Source organism: Pelophylax lessonae, assembly GCF_965119305.1.
Source record: "Pelophylax lessonae genome assembly, chromosome: 2".
Lineage (NCBI taxonomy): Eukaryota > Metazoa > Chordata > Amphibia > Anura > Ranidae > Pelophylax > Pelophylax lessonae.
This window is the reverse complement of record NC_138769.1, coordinates 229,678,635-229,699,134: the sequence shown is the minus strand read 5'-3', so window position 1 is coordinate 229,699,134 and position 20,500 is coordinate 229,678,635. Positions and strand designations below refer to the sequence as shown.

General features: G+C 43.9%; 1 protein-coding gene across 6 annotated transcripts in view; it reads left to right on the top strand.

Annotated features, from left to right (window-relative positions):
- Positions 1–19,422, top strand: part of HIPK1 (homeodomain interacting protein kinase 1) — a 160,172-nt gene extending 140,750 nt beyond the window's left edge. For 2 of the 6 annotated variants that reach the window (XM_082244528.1, XM_082244526.1), the window contains 6 exons: positions 1,758–1,900; positions 2,913–3,095; positions 4,819–5,031; positions 7,758–7,993; positions 10,654–10,784; positions 18,525–19,421. In XM_082244528.1, coding sequence (XP_082100654.1) covers positions 1,758–1,900; positions 2,913–3,095; positions 4,819–5,031; positions 7,758–7,993; positions 10,654–10,784; positions 18,525–19,022 — 1,404 coding nt within the window. In that variant the 3' untranslated portion in view covers positions 19,023–19,421. Of the gene's footprint in view, positions 1–1,757; positions 1,901–2,912; positions 3,096–4,818; positions 5,032–7,757; positions 7,994–10,653; positions 10,785–18,524 lie in introns of all 6 variants that reach the window. The other 4 variants (XM_082244530.1, XM_082244529.1, XM_082244527.1 and 1 more) reach the window with 4 other exon arrangements.
- Positions 19,423–20,500: the final 1,078 nt, after the last annotated feature.

Genomic DNA, 20,500 nt, shown 5'->3' with positions numbered 1-20,500 from the left:
TCTTGCCTTAGCTTTGTGCGAAGCCTAAGCATCCTAAGGAGTTTGATTGCATTCCTTGGATGTGGTGAAGGGCGATCAGGGTTTACCTGTCTACTGAATCCTTCAGAAAGTCGGAATCTCTTTTTGTCCTTCCTGAGGGACCTCGGAAGGGTATGGCTGCGTCTGCGATTGTACAGGCCTATTCAATTAGGGATCAGGTTCCACCTTTCCCTATCACGGCACACTCTACTAGAGCGGTTAGTGCGTCTTGGGCCTTCTGCCATCAGGTGTCGGTGTGCAAAGCGGCGACCTGGTCGTCCGTGCATACCTTTACTAAATTTTACAAACTTGATGATCTGGCATCGGCAGATGCCTCTTTTGGCCGTAAAGTTCTGAGTGCAGCAGTGCCTTAGGGGAGACCTGGTTTAACCTGTCTCCTCCTGTTGGGGTATTTTTCCCCCCCTTGGTTATTTTGCTTTCCTGGGTTTGTTCGCTCATTTTGAGCTTTCCTGTTACCCAGTGTTTACCTTTCTGGTTCAGACAAGGTTCTTTTCTCTGACCTGGGTGCTGCGTTGCCTTTTTGACGGTTGCGTTTCCCACCTCTCACATCTACACTGCTTTGGGATGTCCCAGAAGTGCAGACTGTATGAGTGGGCGGCGACTGTCGGGCGTAAGAGAAAATAGAATTTTTTGTAAGAACTTACTGTAAAATTATTTTCTGAGTCCTCTGACAGTCGCCACCCCCCACCCCTCTTTTGGGGTTCATGGATCTCTATACTGCTTGCTACCAAACTGATTTGGGAATGCTGCTAGCTGGAGGTATTGGACCAGAGGGACAGCCCCCTGTAGGTGGGTCTATACAAAGGTTTTGTGAATGTTTTCTAACAATCTTATGCATAGCTTACTCCTGTGGATAAGACCAATACTCAGAAGTGCAGACTATATGAGTGGGCGGCGACTGTCAGAGGACTCAAAGAAAAGAATTTTACGTTAAGTTCTTACAAAAAATTATATTTTTTTTCTCCACTGAAGGCACTAATTGGCAGCATTGACAAGCGGAGCTGATGGGGCGGCGCACTGGCAGGTGGCGCTGATTATCAGCGCAGACCCCCCCTCCCCCCCTGTCAGGATACCCGCTTGTTGGTTCTCTTCTTACGCCTTGTCAGCCCGAGTAGAGGAATGCCAGTAACTGGTACTTCCTATTTACACTGATCAGCTGTGAATTGGACACAGCTGATCATGTGGTAACTCGAAGTCAAATGGCTGTTTACCGTGTTTGGAGATGCGGTGTGTCCGGGCTACACACCGCATTGCACGTCCCCGGAAGCACGCACAGTGGTTTGTTATGAAGGATGTCCAGTCAGGACAATAGAGCCCATGCCCAGCCATCGTTCTGCCATAGGCCGGGCGGGAAGGGGTTAAATCCTAAAGCGACTTATGTCAAATTTGAATATACTAATGTAATTTTTCATAGAAGAGCTCTTGCCAAAATCTACCAATGTATGGCCAGCTTAAATCAACCATGGTTAAATCAAAAATACAGTTCTGTGTCCCGACCCAGCATTTTAAATTTATTAGTAGCAAATGTGTTTGGTAAAAGAGGGTAGTTGTGCAGCACCACAAATCTTTTTCTCACTGATTATCACGGACCTAATTTTAGGTTTGCCCTTTATTTCTGCAAGTTGAAGATCCCGGTTTTAAACAGGCTAATGCAGCATGTTTTGTATTGGTGTGTGACTAAGAGCCTATTGGTTTTTCCTTTTTTTTGTGTTTTCCAGCAGGCTTGGCCTGGTGGAACACAGCAGATCCTACTGCCATCTACATGGCAGCAACTTCCTGGTGTTGCCCTTCATAACTCTGTTCAGCCGACAGCAGTGATCCCTGAAACTATTGGAAGTAACCAGCAGCTTGCAGATTGGAGGTAATGTATATAATTGTATTTATTTTTTTTTTAGAATTTAAGCTTGGACAGTTAATGTTTGAGAGAGTGGAGTTCCACTTTAACATGCATGCTGCTAGCATCAGTAGATAGTTGGCAAGGTATATTTACTTGTGTTAAATTTTTTTTTTTTTAACATTTCTTAAATTACTTCCTGGCTTCTTGCCTGGGCAAATGATGCCATACATCTCAGGAGTCGTCTTCAGGAGCGGAGACGGGGTTTTCTCAGCTAAGCACACTCTCAGATGGATTCCAGGAAGTAAATGCTACCTGAATCATCTGCCCTTAAGATGGCCACGGCTAGAAATGCTAGGAGTGTTTTTCAAAGTATTTCTCCACAAAATAAAGCATGCAGAACATGGTTGGGGGAGTTTGCTTTGAATGATAAAATTTAATTCGTGTTTTTGGTTTTCTGTCGCTCAGATGCAATGAAGATCCACTTTAATATTGTCCTGTCAGCAGTTCTATCCTCGTGTGTGTTTTTTTAGATTTCTATGGAATAATAAAGCAACCACTTATAACTATTTAGTCTAACCATTACACAGCATAGGGCACCAGCAATTTCATAATATAGATTTACAGGTGTAAAATATCGAAAAGTTTCTCAAACCAAAGGGAAATTCTCTCTTCCTATGCCTTTGAAGTCAGCACTATAGGTAAATTTGGCATTGTACAATTTACAGATTTCTTTGTTGGCCTAAAAAAAAGTGCCCACTTAGCCAAGGATATGCAGCCGTTATGTTTAAATGACATCTGTAAAATATTGCAATTACCCCCACGAAACTAGGGCGCTTTGGTTGGCTGATTGGCCATTTCAAGTTTTAGGGTAAGTTTTCAAGGCGGGGACTTTAGTAGTAGGAGGAGGTGTAGTATAAGTTTGCTAGTACTGTCTTTTTCTGTATATAGTGGATAAAACCGATCTTTCAATACCCAAATAGTCACCATGCATTAGAAATGGCTGTGGTACTTAGAATATGCTTATCTTTCCTAATAGAAATGCACATTCCCATGGAAACCAGTATAGCGCACTGATGCAGCAGCCATCATTACTTGCTAACCATGTGACCTTGGCTGCAGCCCAGCCTCTAAACGTGGGGGTTGCTCATGTTGTTCGGCAGCAACAAAATGGAAACGTGTCCGCAAAGAAAAACAAGCCACTACAATCACAGAACACCAAGTAAGGGCTGCTTTAATAAAATCCATTGTCATTGTGCCTCATCTACATTCTTTACAGGTCCTTCATAAACAATTAGCTGTTCATCAGAAAATAAAAAAGCCAGTTATAAAATATTGCATTCACTATGAGTAGTTTAGACATTACACCTGTTCCCAAGTTTAACCTTCAGACATGCTAATGTCAAGTTTGGGGTTAACTTCCATTGTGGAATTAATGTTTAACCCCAAATGATTAGTACTGTGTGTTTATAAGCTGCCTATCGATTATATTAGAGGCACTTATACATTTTCCAAAATTCTTGCAAGGTTTTGCATCAGTTCACCAGAGTGGAAGTTATTGGATGTTACAATTGTATATTAAATTCCAGACTAAACCTTGTACCCTACCAGGTACTAGAGGGTAGCATGTAATGTAAGTAGTGGGTCAACTCCATCGTAGGTGTTTAATTGAGGTACTGAATCTCTTAAAATTAAGTGTTTTTTTTTTTTAACCGTAACCCGAGTTCTAAATGTAGAGATTCAGCTGGCAGTATGTTGGCTACAGCTGGACAGTGTAGGCAGGTGCTACATGTAGTTCAGCACTTTTTAAAAGTGTTCTCAGGATGCGTTCAGACATGGCTGCAGTCAAGATAGTGATACAATGCTGGTTTATAATCCCTGGTAAATGGAATGTGCCGGATACCCTTTTCATAGTTTGAAATATCCTTTTGTTTAAAGCCAGTCTAAAGAGGCCTATAAGGCAGCATTGTTCTTAAAAGCATCAAAGATAAACCTTAGTGTTACATGCTAGCTATTGCATATCCTAAATTTCATATTCAGCCAGAAAAATCGCTATTTCTGTGGTTGAGTCACCAACTAGTCCGATGGACAAACCTTTTGACGCTTCCAGTTGGTGTCGGAGCTTGCTGCTATTCTTTCTCACATTTTAAATTGCTTAAAGCCATTGAATATGTTTTCATATAGTAAAGTGGACATTTTGAGCATAATAGATTTTTGGAATTCCCTCAAATCACTGAATTTTTTAATACATTGAGTTGGTGCCTTTTTTTTTTTTTTTTTTCCCCTATTAAATCTTTGACGACATACATTTATTTTGACCAATGAACAATTGACACTTTCACAGCACCTCATTCATATCGATCATTTTTTATATTTGGTAATTGGTTTATTGTGATTTCTTTCATAAGAATTTGACAGTATAGAGCCAAGAACAATTCATGTTTAGTTCATGTTTTTATTTGCTTATATTTACTTGGTGGGTTACCCTTATGGCGCTTTTCCACTGCATGGAACCGAACGGTTCGGCTCGCTTTTGTGCTTTTCCACTGCATGGTACGTGTAGGAACGGTTCGGTACGGTACGGTGGCGCTTTTCCACTACATGGGTCCGAACAGTACGGCTCACTTAAACAGTACCACCTCAGTTGTGGTTCCAAGAGGGCCGTACCGGTACCATATCCACAATCCTTTGCATGCAGCTTTGACTGTTTTCACTTCTAGCCACTGATTGGGCAGAGAATCGTTGTTCTCACCCACTTACTTTAGCGGAAAAGCAAACCGTACCGAACTGTTCCAACACCGTACCATGCAGGACCATGCAACGGAGAACCAAACCGTGCCAAGTGGAGCCGAGCCAGTACTTGCAGTGGAAAAGTGCCTTTAGTAACTTTCACTAGGGAAATGTTTTAGCTTGTATTGTGGCACTAATTATCTTTATTTGTACAGGACCCTTTCTGCTTTGGATGTTATTCCATCACAAGTTTATTCACTTATTGGGAATAGCCCACTTCATGCCTCCACTTCGTACAACACGCTCCTTCCTATCCAAGAGCAACGCCAACCCATCGTGATTCCAGATACTCCTAGCCCTCCTGTGAGTGTTATCACCATCCGCAGTGACACTGATGAGGAAGAAGATAGCAAGTACAAGCCAGGAAGGTAGGAATTGTGGCAGTGACTATTTTTACACCTTAAGCATGCTAGATTTAGTTTAGTTTGGTCTGAAAGGCCTCTTTTCACATAGGCAATCCAATCAAGTCTACATGTGAGTTTTTCAGGCTTACCTGATTGGAAGCTTCATGTAGGCCTCTGAGCAGATGGATGTAAACGGTCATGCATCCCAATTACCTCAATCTGCCCAAGTCCAGGAATAAAAATTTGAATGGACACGTTACGAAAGTGATGTTTGTTCTTATTCTGCAGGGAAGATCTGTTCACAAATCCCCTACCGATGGTCCTCACAGCCTGTGTGAAAGGGGGCCTAAATAGGATGCATGAGTGCGGTGTGTGATATTAGTGCTGCATGCTTTTAGCATACGTGTGGAACAGGATGAGGCAAGTTTGACGGATAGAGGGTCATTTTTGTTTGGGCTTAAGGGCTTAAAAAAGAAAAAGCTGCCAAGTATGAAAACCAGACATCCTTAGGTGTTTTTGTAACGCCTGCTTCTGAATGCTGCTGTTGTAAAATAGTGCAGTCACCTTTTTGAGCTTCTTCAGTTTTTTTTTATTTAAAACCACTTGACCACCAGATGGTTTTACCCCCTAAATGACCAGGGCGTGTTTTGCTATTCAGGATTGCGGTACTATAACTGGCATTTGCGCAGTCATGCAACACTACGCAAATTTATAAATTTTTTACACAAATAGGGCTTTTTTCTTTTTTAACATTTTTTTTCCTTTACTACCAGTGGACATAAAGTAAAGGTCATGAGTTTGTGCCACTGCATGCATGTGCTTGGTGACATACCAGTACGTCGCTGAACCTGCAGCTGCCATCTGCTCGCAATAGAATTCATTTCTATGAGCAGGTGAGAAAGTGGTTAAGCAACAATCTTTTTAAGGGGTTAAAATTAGTGTTGAGCTCCTTTAGGGGGTTCAGTACTGCACTATAGCCAAATGAGAGCTACAGCGCAGTAGTAAAGTTCTGGGATAGTGTCCATAGACGTCCTCCCAGAACCGTGCCCTTTGTGGCGCATCGGGCGCTCACAGGAAAGAATCTCCTGTGCTCAAGGGGGGTGTAATGGTGGGGGATGAATCGTAGGTTCTTGATCCAATAATGCCCTCTATGGGTCCGGGGAGAACCCAATGGGAACACTGTAAAGCAAAGAAGGCGCACCAGCCTTGCACATTACCCAAATAGTATCTCTTAATGGGAAGTAAAGAACTATACTCACAAACCAATGGAATAAAGAGAAAAAAATACCTAGGTCTAGATTAGTGCCATGGTTAGTGTTTGGGTCAGTATATTTTGGGCAGGATTTTTTTTTTTTTTTTAAATTGGCATCAATGTTTGTGTTTTAGGGAAGACAAAATAAAAATCAAAGGCACGCTATTGCTTCTGGGGGCTGTACTACGGTTACAAATAACATGCATATATGTGGTATCATTGCAATTGGCAGGAGCTGGAGAATTTATTTTGGGTGGTTCTTTGGTGGTAGGCTATGGTGGCAACAACCAATACAGCTAAATAAAAAAAATATTTATTTTGGGACAGTTTTTTCTATAAAAAAAAAAAAAAAAATCAGGTACTATCCATAACCATTTACTATCAAATAAAAGCCCAATTGGTCCTGAAAAAAAACAAAAAAAAAAAAACAGGTAGTATCCACCTGGATGCACAAAGTAGTTGTGATATGTAAAATGTTACTAACCCATGTCTAAAGGCCCGTACACACGTACCGATCGTCGGCATACAAACGTCGGTGGACGAAGGATCTGCCGATTGTACGCGTGTTAGTATGGTGCCTCCGACAGATGTCTGCGCACAATCCGCGGACAAAAGTCTTTCTTGCAAACATGAAAATTTTTGTATGCCGACACCAGAACGGACGATTGTTCGCCTGTCAGTACACAATTCGGCCGACAGACCGCAGATTTGCAAGACTGGGCATGCTCAGAAAATAGAAAACACAGGGAAAGTTAACCATTACATGACATCACTTCTGCAGTCGGCGGACAAAATTCTTGTGCTGTCCTTGTGCTGTCTTTGCACTTTTCAGCAGACACCGACATCCCGGGGAGAAAAGAGGAACATTTGTATGCCGACCATCGGTACGTGTGTACGGGGCTTAAGTTGCAAGATTGTGCTTGGGCATTACGTTTTTTTGTTTTTTTTTTTTACCCTTAGGCATGAAGGGGTTTATTACCATCAAAAAAAAGCTCTATCCGTCTCAAAAGATAAAATTTTGTTTGAGTACAGTGTTCCATAACCGCGCAATTGTCATTCAAAGTGTGATGGCACTGAATGCCCAAAATTGGCCTGGGCAGGAAGGGGGTGAAAGTGCCCGGTATTGAAGTGGTTGCCCGGTATTGAAGTGGTTAAGGGTACAAAAGGGGTAATTGTTTGACTGGTCACACTTAAAGTCCTTAAAACAGATTTCCAGATACTAGAAGCTTCATCATCATATCATATAATATACTAAAATGAATTTTGGATTATTTGCACTTGGTTGCTGAACATCTTGGGTATTTGTGTTCTGTAAGGCATGAGGTGTTAAAATCCGATTTTTACACGCTGTTTGGCATGTTTGAAGTGCAGAGTAAATATTAAGGCTTAACTGATATGTCCTTTACACCACTATCATCTGTACGTAATGATAGTGGTTTCAATGCGAATATGGTACATTTAGGTTGCTAATTTTGTAACTTTTTTTTTTTTTTTATAGCTCTGGAATGAAAATGAGATCCAATGTTATAAGTTATGTTACGGTGAATGACTCTCCAGATTCAGACTCCTCTGTCAGCAGTCCGTACGTGGCTGACCACCTTTCAAACCTTAATGGTGTTTTTGATGTCCCTGGTAGCAGAGGCGCTCATCCACAGAATTCCAGCTCCCGCACGATTATTGTACCTCCTCTAAAGACCCATATTCACGATTGCAGTTTGGAGAATCACCTGTCAGGTATGTTGGCCCAAATGAAAATGTATGCTTTAGTCAAAACTAAAAGTGAAGGTACGCCACTCTAAGAAAAAAACATTAAAGTAGAACTTTAGGCAAAACTTTTTTTCTCTTTTTTTTTTATTTGGGATAGAGTAAGGGAGAGTTAAAACCTCTTCTTTTTTTTTTTTTCTGCCATCTCTGACCCATTGAAAATATTTCCCTTCAGTTCCTGTCCCATAGCCAATACAGTATGTGAGAGGAAATCCCTGCAAATTAAGGGAATTCCTTGGGGGTCACTAGAACTAGGAAGGCTTCCCCTCTTTTTCTTTTTTTTTTTTTTTAAGCAGAGACCCTAGGGCAGTGAGGGTGAACCTTGACACCCCAGATGTTTTGTAACTACATTTTCCATAATGCTCAGCTGCAGTGCAGAGTGCATGAGCAATATAGGAAATGTAGTTACAAAACATCTGGGGTGCCACTGCCAAGATTTGCCATCATTGCCCTAGGGAATAAAATGGCGGTTGTCGCAACTTTTCGTCACAGTATTTGCGCAGAAATTTTTCAAACTTTTTGAGAAAAAAAAACTCATGAATTTAAAAAAAAAAACAAAAACTAAAGTTAACCCAATTTTTTTGTATAATGTGAAAGATGTTACGCTGAGTAAATGGATACCTAACATCACGCTAAAAAATTGTGCACACTTGTGGAATGGTGGCAAACTCTTTGCTACAGTATTTAAAAATCTCCATAGGCGAAGCTTTAAAAATTTATTACAGGTTACCAATTTAGAGTTATAGGGGGTCTTGGACTAGAATGGTTGCTCTCACTCTAGGGTTCGCGGCGATACTTAGAACGCCGTTTACATATGTGGGCGTGACGTACGTATGCATTCGCTTTTGCGTGCAGGGACAGGGGCGCATTACATTTTTTTTTTTTTTTTTTTTTTGTGATCACTTTTTTCTTATTTAACCACTTGCCGACCGCCCACAGTATATTTACTGCGGCAGTCAGCCCCTCCTGGGCAAAACGCCATAGTACTACGTTGCTCGCCCAGGAGCCTGCAGGGAGCAAGCGCGTGCCGCCGGAGGCGTGCTCCCGCACATCCCCTCGCGAGTGACCGGTGGCTCCGATGTCCGCTGGTCACTCGTGGCGGTCTCCCGCTGGAGAGGGAGAAAGGCAGGAGGCTGATGTAAACAAAGCCGCCTGTCATTCTCCCTCGTGTAACTGCAGATACTACGATCCTTCTGTGTAGGATCGTATGTCTCTGTGGTTACATGACAAGCCACGCCCCTTTAGTTAGAGTCACGCCCCTAGGTACACACTTAACCCCTTGATCACTAATAAAGTTAACCCCCTTCCCTGCCAGTGTCATTTTTTCAGTAACAGTGCATATGTATAGCACTGATTTCTGTAGTAAGGTCACTGGTACCCCCAAAAGTGTCAAATGTTAGGGGTCCGATCTGTCTGCCGCAATGTCAGTCCTGCAAAAAAAATTGCAGATCGCTGCCATTGCTAGTTAAAAAAAAAAACAATAAAAATTACATAAATCTTTCCCTTGGTAAACGCAATAACTTTTGCGCAAACCAATCAAAATGCACTTATTGCAATTTTTTTTTTTTTTTTACCAAAAATATGTAGCAAAAAACAAATTGGCCTAAAATGTTAAATTTTGATTTTTAAAAATTTTTTTTGGGGAATTTCATATAAAAAAATGTGAAAAATAGTTATTTTTTTAAAAGGGGGTGCTGAGGAGGTTGCTTCACACAAAGTTTATCTTAATGCATAGAATGCATTAAGATAAACCATCTGACTTTACAACTCCTTTAAACATAAACTAAAAGTCTTGTCTAACTGCAGAAACCACATGATTTCTGTGATTACCTTTTTATTATGCAAAAATATCTATGCATTATTTTGATATAGTTTACATCTGATACTTAGAGTTTGTGTTCCTTGATATTTTTTTTTTTAACGTTAGCCCTACTTAAAGCGGAGTTCCAGCCATTTACTCACCTGTCCAACGGTCCAGCGATGCGGCCGCCGGAAGCCTCGATCCTCTCCCTCGGCGCCGGCATCACTGCTGTGGGCACCCGGCTGTTACAGTTTGCGGCTTCACAGCCGGGTACCCACTGCGCATGCGCGAGTCGCGCTGCGCGCCGTGATTGGCCGGCAATCTTCTGGGACCTCTGACGTGTCCCAGAAGATTGCAGGGAGGGAGGGGGAGAGGAGAACTTCCGCTCAGGGCGCCGCGGCGCTCCGAGCGGAAGTGGGAGCGGGTACCTGTCAAAACTAGGTACCCGCTCCCCCCCCCAAAAAATGACATGCCAAATGTGGCATGTCGGGGGGTCAGGACTCCCTAAAGCGGAAGTTCCACTTTTGGGTGGAACTCCGCTTTAAGTGCCTACCCTCCTGTATAGTGAGAGGAGATCAGTGGCCTTTAAGTGCTTTTAAATCTGCATAGAGCAGAGGTGTGTGGGGCATCGTCCTGGTATAAAATTTTAGGCCCCTTTTTAAAAAAAAAAAAAAAAGGCTGCGAGGCTTTCTGGCTACAACAGAGAATACTCATTTTAATGCTTGCTCTTAAGAAGCTTGAAGTTAGTTTACATAAGTGTACATAAGGGTACAATAAACTGTGTTGAAATTAAGATTGTAATTATTTTTCCTATTTAATTGTGCAGCAGGTAGTCTTGGCAATACCGGCAAGTCAAAATCTTCCACGTCTTCAAATGGACAATCTGGCAGTTGCATTTCCCAAACTGGCTATCGCTCCCATCGCATAGTAAATGGAGTGCAGCCTCTCAACCTCAGTCAAGTAAGAAGCCATATATTGTTTTGTTTGTCAAACACATATAATTTTAAGTACCTGGCATTTTTTATTTTATGTGCTTTGCTTGGAAAGTAGCAGTGTGTCACAACAAGCTTAAGAGCTTGGCTCAAAAAAACATTCAAAATGTTTTCATATTGTAAAAAAGGAAAAACAAGAAGTTGCCTTGATGACTTGTTCCAGAAACTTGAGCGGCAAAGTAATTGTCAGGCATTGTAAGTCGGAAGCATGTTAAAGCGGAGTTCTACCCTGGGAATACTTTTTTAATAAAAATACCCCCGGGACAGTCAGGGCTAGTACATTCCACAATGGCTAGCCTCTGATCTGTCCCGGGTTGCACTTACCTTTTTAGGACAAATACTTACCTTGAAATACTTACCTTGAAAAAGTATTGTCCAGCGCTGCCATCTCAGGTGTGGGCAGCTTGAAGCCGATCCTCTTCTGCGTCCTCTTTCGTCTTCTTCGGTCCCACGATGCACTGCACCGGCCCCGCCGTCACTTCCTGTGCACGCGCGTCATCCCTCCACAGCTTCTGGGCATGCCCAGAAGCTGTTTAGAAGGGAATGACGCGCGCGCCCTGGAACTGACATCTCGGCCGGTGCAGGCGCAATGATTCCTGGGAGCGATGACGTTCAGCTCCCAGGAATCATTGCAAAGCCAGGAAGTGACGGGCCGTGGCCGCCGAGGGGAGGAAGAAGGAAGTAAGGTAAGTATATTTTCTTCTCTACGAGGCAAGAAGAAAAAAAATGCGATTATCCATTTGTTTTTCAGGTGACCCGGAGTGAGAAGATGGAGGTAAGTATCATTTTAGGGTGGAACTCCACTTTAAGTACCGGCAGAGTGAAGTAGTCATGATAGCCTTGGAGACAGACAAAAAAAAGGAAGAAAAGTAGCATGCTAACATAAACAGAACATTATGAATTAAAACAAGTATACTTAAAGCAAAAATTTATGTTTTGTACGTTGTGTTGAAAACCCATCTCAGACTCGCCTGTCATTACCAGGGTCCCCCATCCTGTCGATCCAGTTCAGGAGGCTGGGGAGTCCCCAGAATCTCCGCGGGCTGCCATTTTCTTGTAGCCCATGTGCTATTAAGATCGGCGGCCATGCTTGTGTAGCCCGATGGCCATTTTGCGGTGGATTCCGATTAAAAACATGGCCGTCACTGATTTTTCAGAGTCCCTAGAGGTGTTTTTTTGTCAGTGAAAAGCCCCTCCTTGCATCTCTGGTGCGGGTGGTGAGTCTGGGGGGGGGGGGGGGTTGCTCTTCAGTGCTTTGTGCCAGACCTCTTGGGGGCGCTATCACGCAGTGGGACATTCCAAAAAAGTTTTTTTTCCCAATTTTCTTCTGCGGGTTCCCCTGGTGCGACATGGACCCTGTGGAACACGTTTTCCCACCTGGCCCCCTCTCGGAGGCCGCAGGGCCCTCCGCATCCCAGCCATCCATAAATGCATTGCCGGTCCTGGAATCTTATGTCTCCCATGTGGAGATGGCCTTTAAAGGGCTAAATACCCCCCCCCACACCCCTGCCTTAACTGATGTGTCAGATTCTGAATCTGATTCAGCCGCCGCAGACGTGGGTCTCCCTGCCGGGTCTGCTACCTTGCGCCCTGTCTCCTCGGATAGTGAGGATGACACCTCTCCCTCTGCCGTCGCGCAGGAAAAGGCGCGCTGCTGGACGCACTGGTTGTATCGGTGCGTGAGACCCCAAAAATGGAGGACGCAACTGCAGCTCAGGTTACTTTTGGCACTCGCAAACCATCCAGAGCGGCAAAGGTTTTTCCCTTTCATGCGTATTTTGACAACATGGTCAAAGAGTGGGACTGACCCAAAGCGTCCCCCTGGGGTGCCTAAGTGGATTGCTAGATGCTACCCCCTTGAAGAGTCCCTTATTAAAAAGTTCACTTTGTCCCCTACGATGAACCCTCCGATCTCCAGACTGAAAAAAGGTACCATGATTCCAGTGAAGGATTCCCCGTCTTAAGGATCCGGCAGATAGAAAGGCGGAGTCTGTGGCCCGCAATATGTACTCCCTTGCAGGGTCTGCACTAAGACCGGTGTTTACTATTGCCCTTGTGTCACAAACCTTGACTGAATGGGCTGTGACCTGGAGGGGGAACAACTCCCCCCCTGCCTTTGCGGAGCTGGCTGACCAGTTGGTTCAGGGTCTGCAATTTTTTTGCGATGCCTCGCTGGATGCAGCTCCACTATTGGCCTGACTGTCTGTTTCAGCAGTGGTCACCCGGTGTATACTTTGGTTAAAATGTTGGTCTGCGGATCAGACCTCAAAGAAGGTCTTGTCTGATCCACCTTTTCAAGGTGATCGCCTGTTTGGAGCTACCCTTGATGACCCGATCAAAGGTCTTACAGGGGTTAAGAGTACCTTTTTCCCACAGGCTTACAAGGATAAGGACCCTCGTTGTAGACGGGGTCCCTCGGGGACCATGGTCTGTCAAACAAATTGGGTTTCTCCAAACCTGCGGATAAGACCCTTTTCGGCCTGAAGGTGCGCCCTCACCTGTAACTGGGGTGGGGGGGGGGGGGGCGTCTTTGCCGGTTCCCGGACCGGTGGCTATCCCGGATACAAGACAAGTGGGTTCACAAGGTCATTCAGTCCGGTTACAAGATCGCGTTTCGATCCGTCCCTCCCGTAAGGTTCTTTCCTTCCAATGTCCCCGGATCGCTTACAGGCTCTTTGGAGCGGTACAGGAACTGTTCCAACAAGGAGTAATAGTTCCAGTTCCGTCTTTGGAACGTTTTCAGGGCTTTTACTCAAACCTGTTTACTGTCCCCAGTAAGTAAGGCAAGGTGCGTCCAATTCTGTACCTAAAGGCACTGAATTTCTTTTCTGCGTGTTCAAAAATTCAAGATGGAATCCATCTGCAGGGTGGTGGCTTCCCTACATCAGGGGGACATCCTGGCCTATAAAGAGATCAAAGATACCTACCTCCACATCCCAATATGTGCAGGGCATCTGCGGTTTCTGCGTTTTGCTGTGGTGGAGTTACCCTTTGGTATCGTCTCGGCCCCTTGGGTCTTCACAAAGGTGTTGGCTCCATTCCTGGTGTTACGCCAGCGGGGGGGATATCGGTTCTGGGTTACCTGGATGATCTGCTTCTCCGTGCAGTGTCTCCCATGGCGCTGGTGACTATCTTAAAGGTCACCATAAGAACTCTGGAGGAGTTTGGGTGGATTCTGAACCTTCAGAAGTCGTCCCTGGTCCCTTCCATGAGACTGGATCATCTGGGTCTGACTTTGGACTCGTCCTCAGCCCGGGTTTTTCTTCCTCTGGACAAACTTCAAAAACTCCAGACTGCGATTCAGCTATTGCTGTCCAGCAAATGGTCGTCCTTCGAGGCAGTCCCTTTATCTCAATTCCACACAAGAATCCTCCAGAAGGAAGTCCTTCTCAAATGGAACGAAGATCCAAATTCCCTGGACAACCAGATCCAGCTGAGCCAGGTGACCAGGGGGTCCCTGATATGGTGGCTTCAGTCCCCGACGCTCAAACAAGGAAAATCCTTCTCCTATATTGGACAGTTGTCAGCACGGATGCCAGTCTGTCTGTGTAGGGAGGTGTTCTCAGCAAGCTTTCCACTCAAGGGGTCTGGTCCCTGGAAGAATCCAGGTTATCGATCAATGTTCTGGAGCTGAAAGCGATCAGGCTTTTTCTAGTCCACTGGACGGAGTACCTTCAGGGCTGTCCAATGCGCATTCAATCGGACAATGCCATGGCCGTGGCGCATATCAATCACCAAGGGGGCACCAGAAGTGTCCTTGTGGACTTGGCAGTGGCAGGAATCCTTTTGTGGGCGGGACGCTTTGTTCCAGCTCTCTCTGCCGTTCACATTCCAGGAGTGGAAAATTGGCAGGCAGATTTCCTCAGTCGGCAGACCTTGGATCAAGCGGAATGGTCTCTCCATCTAGTTGTGTTCCAGCAGTTGTGCCTTCGTTGGGGCACTCCAGAAGTCGATCTGTTGGGGTCTCGGATCAACAGGAAGGTGCAGAGATTTGTGGCCCGCTCTTGGGACCCTCTGGCAGACGCCACAGACTCGCTGATGGCTCAGTGGGGTCAGTATCCGCTGATGTATGCCTTTTCCCCCTCAAGTTGCTGCCAAAACTTCTTCGCAGGATCGAGGCGGAAGGGATTCCGGTCATCCTTGTGGCTCTGGACTTGGTTTGCCGAGCTTGGTATGCCGACCTGGTCAGGCTAGTCGCAGACGTTCCTTAAAGACTTCCTCTCAGAGAGGATCTACTGTCTCAAGGGCCAATCTTCCATCCTGCTTTACATTCACTGGCTTTGACGGCTTGGCTGTTGAAAGCCAGGTGCTGAAGGACAGAGGGTTGTCTGCTACAGTGATTCCCACTTTGCTTAAAGCAAGAAAAGCGACTTCCAGAAACTTCTATCATTGTACGTGGAAGTCGAATATTGCGTGGTGTGAGTCCTTTGGGGATCCCCCTCGCTCTTACTCTGTGGCTTGGATCTTGGCCTTCCTTCAACAGGGAGTTGATCAAAAATTGGCTTTGAGTACTATCAAGGGTCAGGTTTCGGCCTTGGCAATTTTCTTCCAAAGGCCATTAGCCACCCATTCCCTGGTGCGTGACTTTATCCAGGTTGTTCGACACTTGGCACCTCTGGTGCGTCCTTTGTTACCACCTTGGGACCTTAATTTAGTGCTGTCGGTTCTTCAGAAACATCCCTTTGAAAATATTCGGGAGATTCCCCTGCTCCCCTTATCCCAGAAAGTGACCTTCTTGGTGGCTATTATTTCTGCGCACATGGTGTCGGAACTGGCGCCGTCCTGTCGTTGGCCTCCCTATCTGGTGGTTCACAGGGCAGTGTTAATTTTGTTGACTAAAAACGACTAAAATGTTTTCGTCGACTAAATTAACACAATTTTAGTCAACTAAAATACGACTAAAATTAAAACAATTCAGATGACTAAAATACAACTAAACTAAAATGGCATTTTAGTCAAGACTAACTAAAACTAAATCGAAATTTGCTGCCAAAATTAACACTGGTGCATGCTCAAAGCTTAAGACCATAAATAATAACATATTAGATTTTTCACTCCAGGACCAGCAGTAGTATATAATGAGTTTGGAAATTGTAGAGAAATGTTTAAATAATGCAATACAAATTACAATTGAACTACACCCATTCGATTATAGATGACTAAAATGAGTTTTAGTCGACTAAAATGAGTTTTAGTCGACTAAAATGAGTTTTAGTCGACTAAATACGACTAAAACTAAAACACTTGCAGAAGACTTAAATGGGACTAAAACTAAAATGGCATTTTAGTCCTAAGACTAAAACTGAATTGAAATTTTCTGCCAAAATTAACACTGTCACAGGGATAAAGTGGTGCTTCGTCCGGATCCGTCCTTCCAAAGGTGGTTTCCAGTTTCCACTTAAATGAGGACATTGTGCTTCCCTCCTTGTGTCCTAAGCCTAAACGTCCTATGGAATTTGCATTGCACACTTTGGATGGTGGTTGGCAATCAGGGTGTACTTGGCGACTGATTCTTTTTGAAAGTCCGATTTGCTCTTTGTACTTACGGATGGACCTAAAATGGCTGCCTGCGTATGCTGCGACTATTTCCAGATGGCCCAGACAGTTGTGCAGGCTTATTCAATTAAGGGTCAGGTTCCATCTTTCCCTGTTAAGGCGCATTCTACTCAGGCGCTTGGTGCTTCCTGGCCATCGGGCATCTGTGGTTCAGGGTTGCAAGGCGGCTACCTGGTCGTCTGTTCATACCTTCACAAAGTTTTATAAGGTGGATGTGCTGGCATCTGTATATGCCTCCTTTAGCCGCAAAGTTTTGCAGGCTGCCGTTTACTCCCTGAGGGCGTTACTGTAATAATGACACTGGCAGGGAAGGGGTTAACATTGTGGGTGATCAAGGGGTTAAATGTGAGCCTAGGAAAGTGATTCTAACTATGGGGGGGCATGGCTTGTGAAATGACCATAAAGACCTGTGTTCCTATATAGAAGGATCACAGGGGCTCTATGATCATTCCAGGAAGAAGAATGGTAAGCTGTGTTTACAACAGCTGACCATTGTTCTCTCAGCGGGTTACGATCGCGGGTGTCAGGCGGCAATCGCGCTGCCGGTTGCGCGCGCTCGCCCCCCTAGCCTCCTGTTCACGACCGACGTACAGTGATGGCGGTGTGCGCAGGAGCGGCTGCCTTCCGCAGTACATTTGCGGCGGGCGGTCGTAAAGAGGTTAAACAAAACAGGAAAAATGTACTCCTGCACGTTTTATCGAACATGGAAGGCCTACTTTCACGGTGCAAGAAATTTGAATCCAAGGGGATACTGTATCACTCGTATTTTGTTCTTCAGTCTGATCTTGAGCAGCGTCGGAGTATCCTTAAGAATCAGGTTTTTTGCCTTATCCGTTTATTTACAGAAACCTCTTGCCCACCCCATCAAGACTTTTTTTCATGGAGTTGCTAATATAAAGTACAAGCCCATCTGAACTCTCCTGCCAGAAAGCCGCATACAAAGGAAAGTATGTGTGGCTGCAGGATGGTGCATGTCTTGGCCATTTAGTATTGATCCGAACACACCTGAGCTCACTCCTATTCCCGAATGCTGTTCTCTTGGGATTTTTGGCATCAATCATCTTTCCAGATTTGCTGAGCTGCCAACAGGTTCTCTCATGTTCTCTTGTTAACCCACTAAATTCTACCAGGTGTTCTGTTTTGGCTGGAAGGTGATTGAACTGTTATCGGAGTATGTTGTTGGGGTTCTTTAAACCCTTGTTTTGCTTGTGGGCTGCTTGTTAGGTCTGCTTGGGTAAGTCCCATGGTCTAAGAATACCATGGTCTAATAAAAAAGTCCTTGTATGATTTTGATAAACGAATTTTCACTCACCTGTAAATATCTCATCTTTAAATACAGTACAGGACAAAAGTCCCTCTTCTGTGCCTTGACAAATCCTTTTTGCTTGAGTGGGCAGAGTTCTATGGTACACTCTAGAGGTGGCACATTCTTTCCTCTGCCCAATCACCTGAAGGTAGTATAACCCATGGTCTGAGAATTCTAGTCTTGTGTCCTATACTGTATTCCAAGTTGATTCATTTACAGGTAAACCATAAATACTATTTAAAGCGGAGTTCCACCCAAAAGTGGAATTTCCACTCATTTGCTTCCTCCCCCCTCCGGTGCCACATTTGGCACCTTTCAGGGGGGAAGGGGGGGAACGGGTACCAGTTTTTTTGACAGGTACCCTTCACTTCCTGGAGATGGCGCGGCGGCGCTGTCCCTCGGAAGTTTGGCCCCCCTCATCCTTCCCCCGCCGTCAAGCCAATCCGAATGCGCAGCGCGCTTCACGCATGCGCATTAGGGACCCACCAGTGAAGCCAGGTTCCCTCAACGGCAATGGCGGCGCCGGCAGCCAATGGACTCCAGGACAGGTAAGTGTCCTAATATTAAAAGTCAACAGCTACAGTATGTGTAGCTGCTGACTTTTAATTTTTGGAGGGGGAGAGGAGACTGGAACACCGCATTAACTGAAAAAATTAATCTTTTGTAAGAGTTTGCCCAAATATACAACAAACCTTTTTGACTACCATAGTTTTATTCTACAGCTCTTCTTTCCGAAAATATAGATTATATTGTCTTTTTAAGTGCCCTGTAGTAAATATACTACATATACTAATGTATTTATGGTTCTGTGGCAACTCAACTTTTTTTTTTTTTTTTCCCTCCTAGAACCAGCAGTCCGCCTCAATAGGATCCCAAGAGAGAAGCATGAATCCACCTCCTCGTAGGCAACAAGCCTATGTTGCTCCGCTCCCATCAATCTCTCAGGCTCCATTCACTTTCCAGCACAGCAGTCCCTTGCATTCCACTGTGCACCCCCACCTTGCGGCAGCTGCGTCGGCCACCAGCCATCTAACCAGCCAGCCTCACATGTACACTTATGCTCCCACGTCTGCTGCAACCCTGGGGTCAACTACATCCATTGCTCACCTGTTTTCCCCTCAGGGCTCCTCAAGGCACACGACTTATGCTACACATCCCAGTACTCTTGTGCATCAGGTCCCTGTCAGTGTGGGGCCAAGCTTACTTACCTCCGCAAGTGTGGCTCCTGCTCAGTATCCACACCAGTTTGCCACCCAGTCATATATTGGTGCCTCGAGAGGTTCTGCAATCTACACTGGATATCCTTTAAGTCCAGCCAACATCAACCAGTACTCTTACCTATAAAAAAAAAAAAAAAATTAAAATCCAGAAGTTTTTTTTTTTCCTTTTTATAGATTTGACTGTTATACAACAGGATTTGCTAGAAGCACGCTTGAAGGAAAAGGGTGTCTCTTCCTTAATGACTGCATTGTTGTAGTCCGATAAGCTTGTTCAGTGTTAAATCATTCTGTGGTTCTGTGTATTACATATTTGTAGCATCATTGGCATAGCTCCTTCCATGTAAAGACTGCATTGCTACCAGCTGGGCCTAAATCATGAATTGCTGCGGACTGCAATAACATTCTTCCCTGTTTTTCCTACTTTTTTTATTTTTTGTTTTATTTTTGGGGTTTTAGTGTTTGTTTTTTTAGATTTTTTTTTTTTTTTTTGTGTGAATTTAATATTTTACAATATATAAGCTTACTCTTAGAATTGTGTAACACATGAAGTATTCAAAATTTTTTAATGCATTCAATTTTAATAATTTTTTTTTTTTATGTAATGGATTATGCTTTTCACAGACTTTGCATCTGAAAGGTAATAGCTGCTTAGTTAAACTGCTTCAGATCAAAATTATTTCCCTGGAAATTTGATACAGGAGTGTAATCTGCACCCTTATTCCACGTTTGCAGTCATGAAGAATTGTGACATGTAGCTATACCTAGGTCTGTGTCCTTATTTTGTTGGCTTAGTAAATTATGCGCAAAGGAATCGAACATAAAAAGATTAATCTGCCTTATGATGGACACGTACGCTAAACATGTTGCCTAAAGTGCATCAATTTGTGGTGTAAAATGTCTGTGAAAGATCATCCCAGGAGGCTCATTTAAACACCATTATAAATTTTTTATTTTATTAGTGACCTCCCTTACTTTGTAAGGGCATTTTAATCTTTTAAAATATTTTACGATAATGCAGAACATACAGTAATAGTGCCTATTTAGAGGTCAGTTTTGATCGATCAAGCCTTGTACACACGATCAGAAAATCATATGTAAAAGACTGCTTTCGAATTAATAATATAGTCTGATCTTTGGTTCACAGCTTTTGTCCGAAATTATCTGAAGGGACAAACACATTTTTCTCATACAATACCAGATTGTAGGATTTTCATTTAATCAGTACAGGATTTGTCCAAAAATACAATGCATTACATCACTTAATTTTTATTCTGTTGAATAATTTTCATCATTTTAGTAACCGCTTAATTTTCGTAATAGAGACTAGCATGCAAAGAACAGACGATCATTTGTCTGATCTCATTGTGTGTACCAGGCTTAAGTTTACAGCAGAGTCATGGAGCAGAAATTTAGCGGTTATGGGTTACGGCACGTAATGATTATTAGTCGAACTGTAAGGCTAAGTTCCCACTGGCACTAAAAGCAGGCATTTGAGGCGTTAAAAACTCCCGTTACGTCTATGCAAATGATGCAATGGACAGGACACATTGCTGCTAACACTAAAAACATGAAGCGTTAGCGTCGCTTCAGAATTTAAGCCTC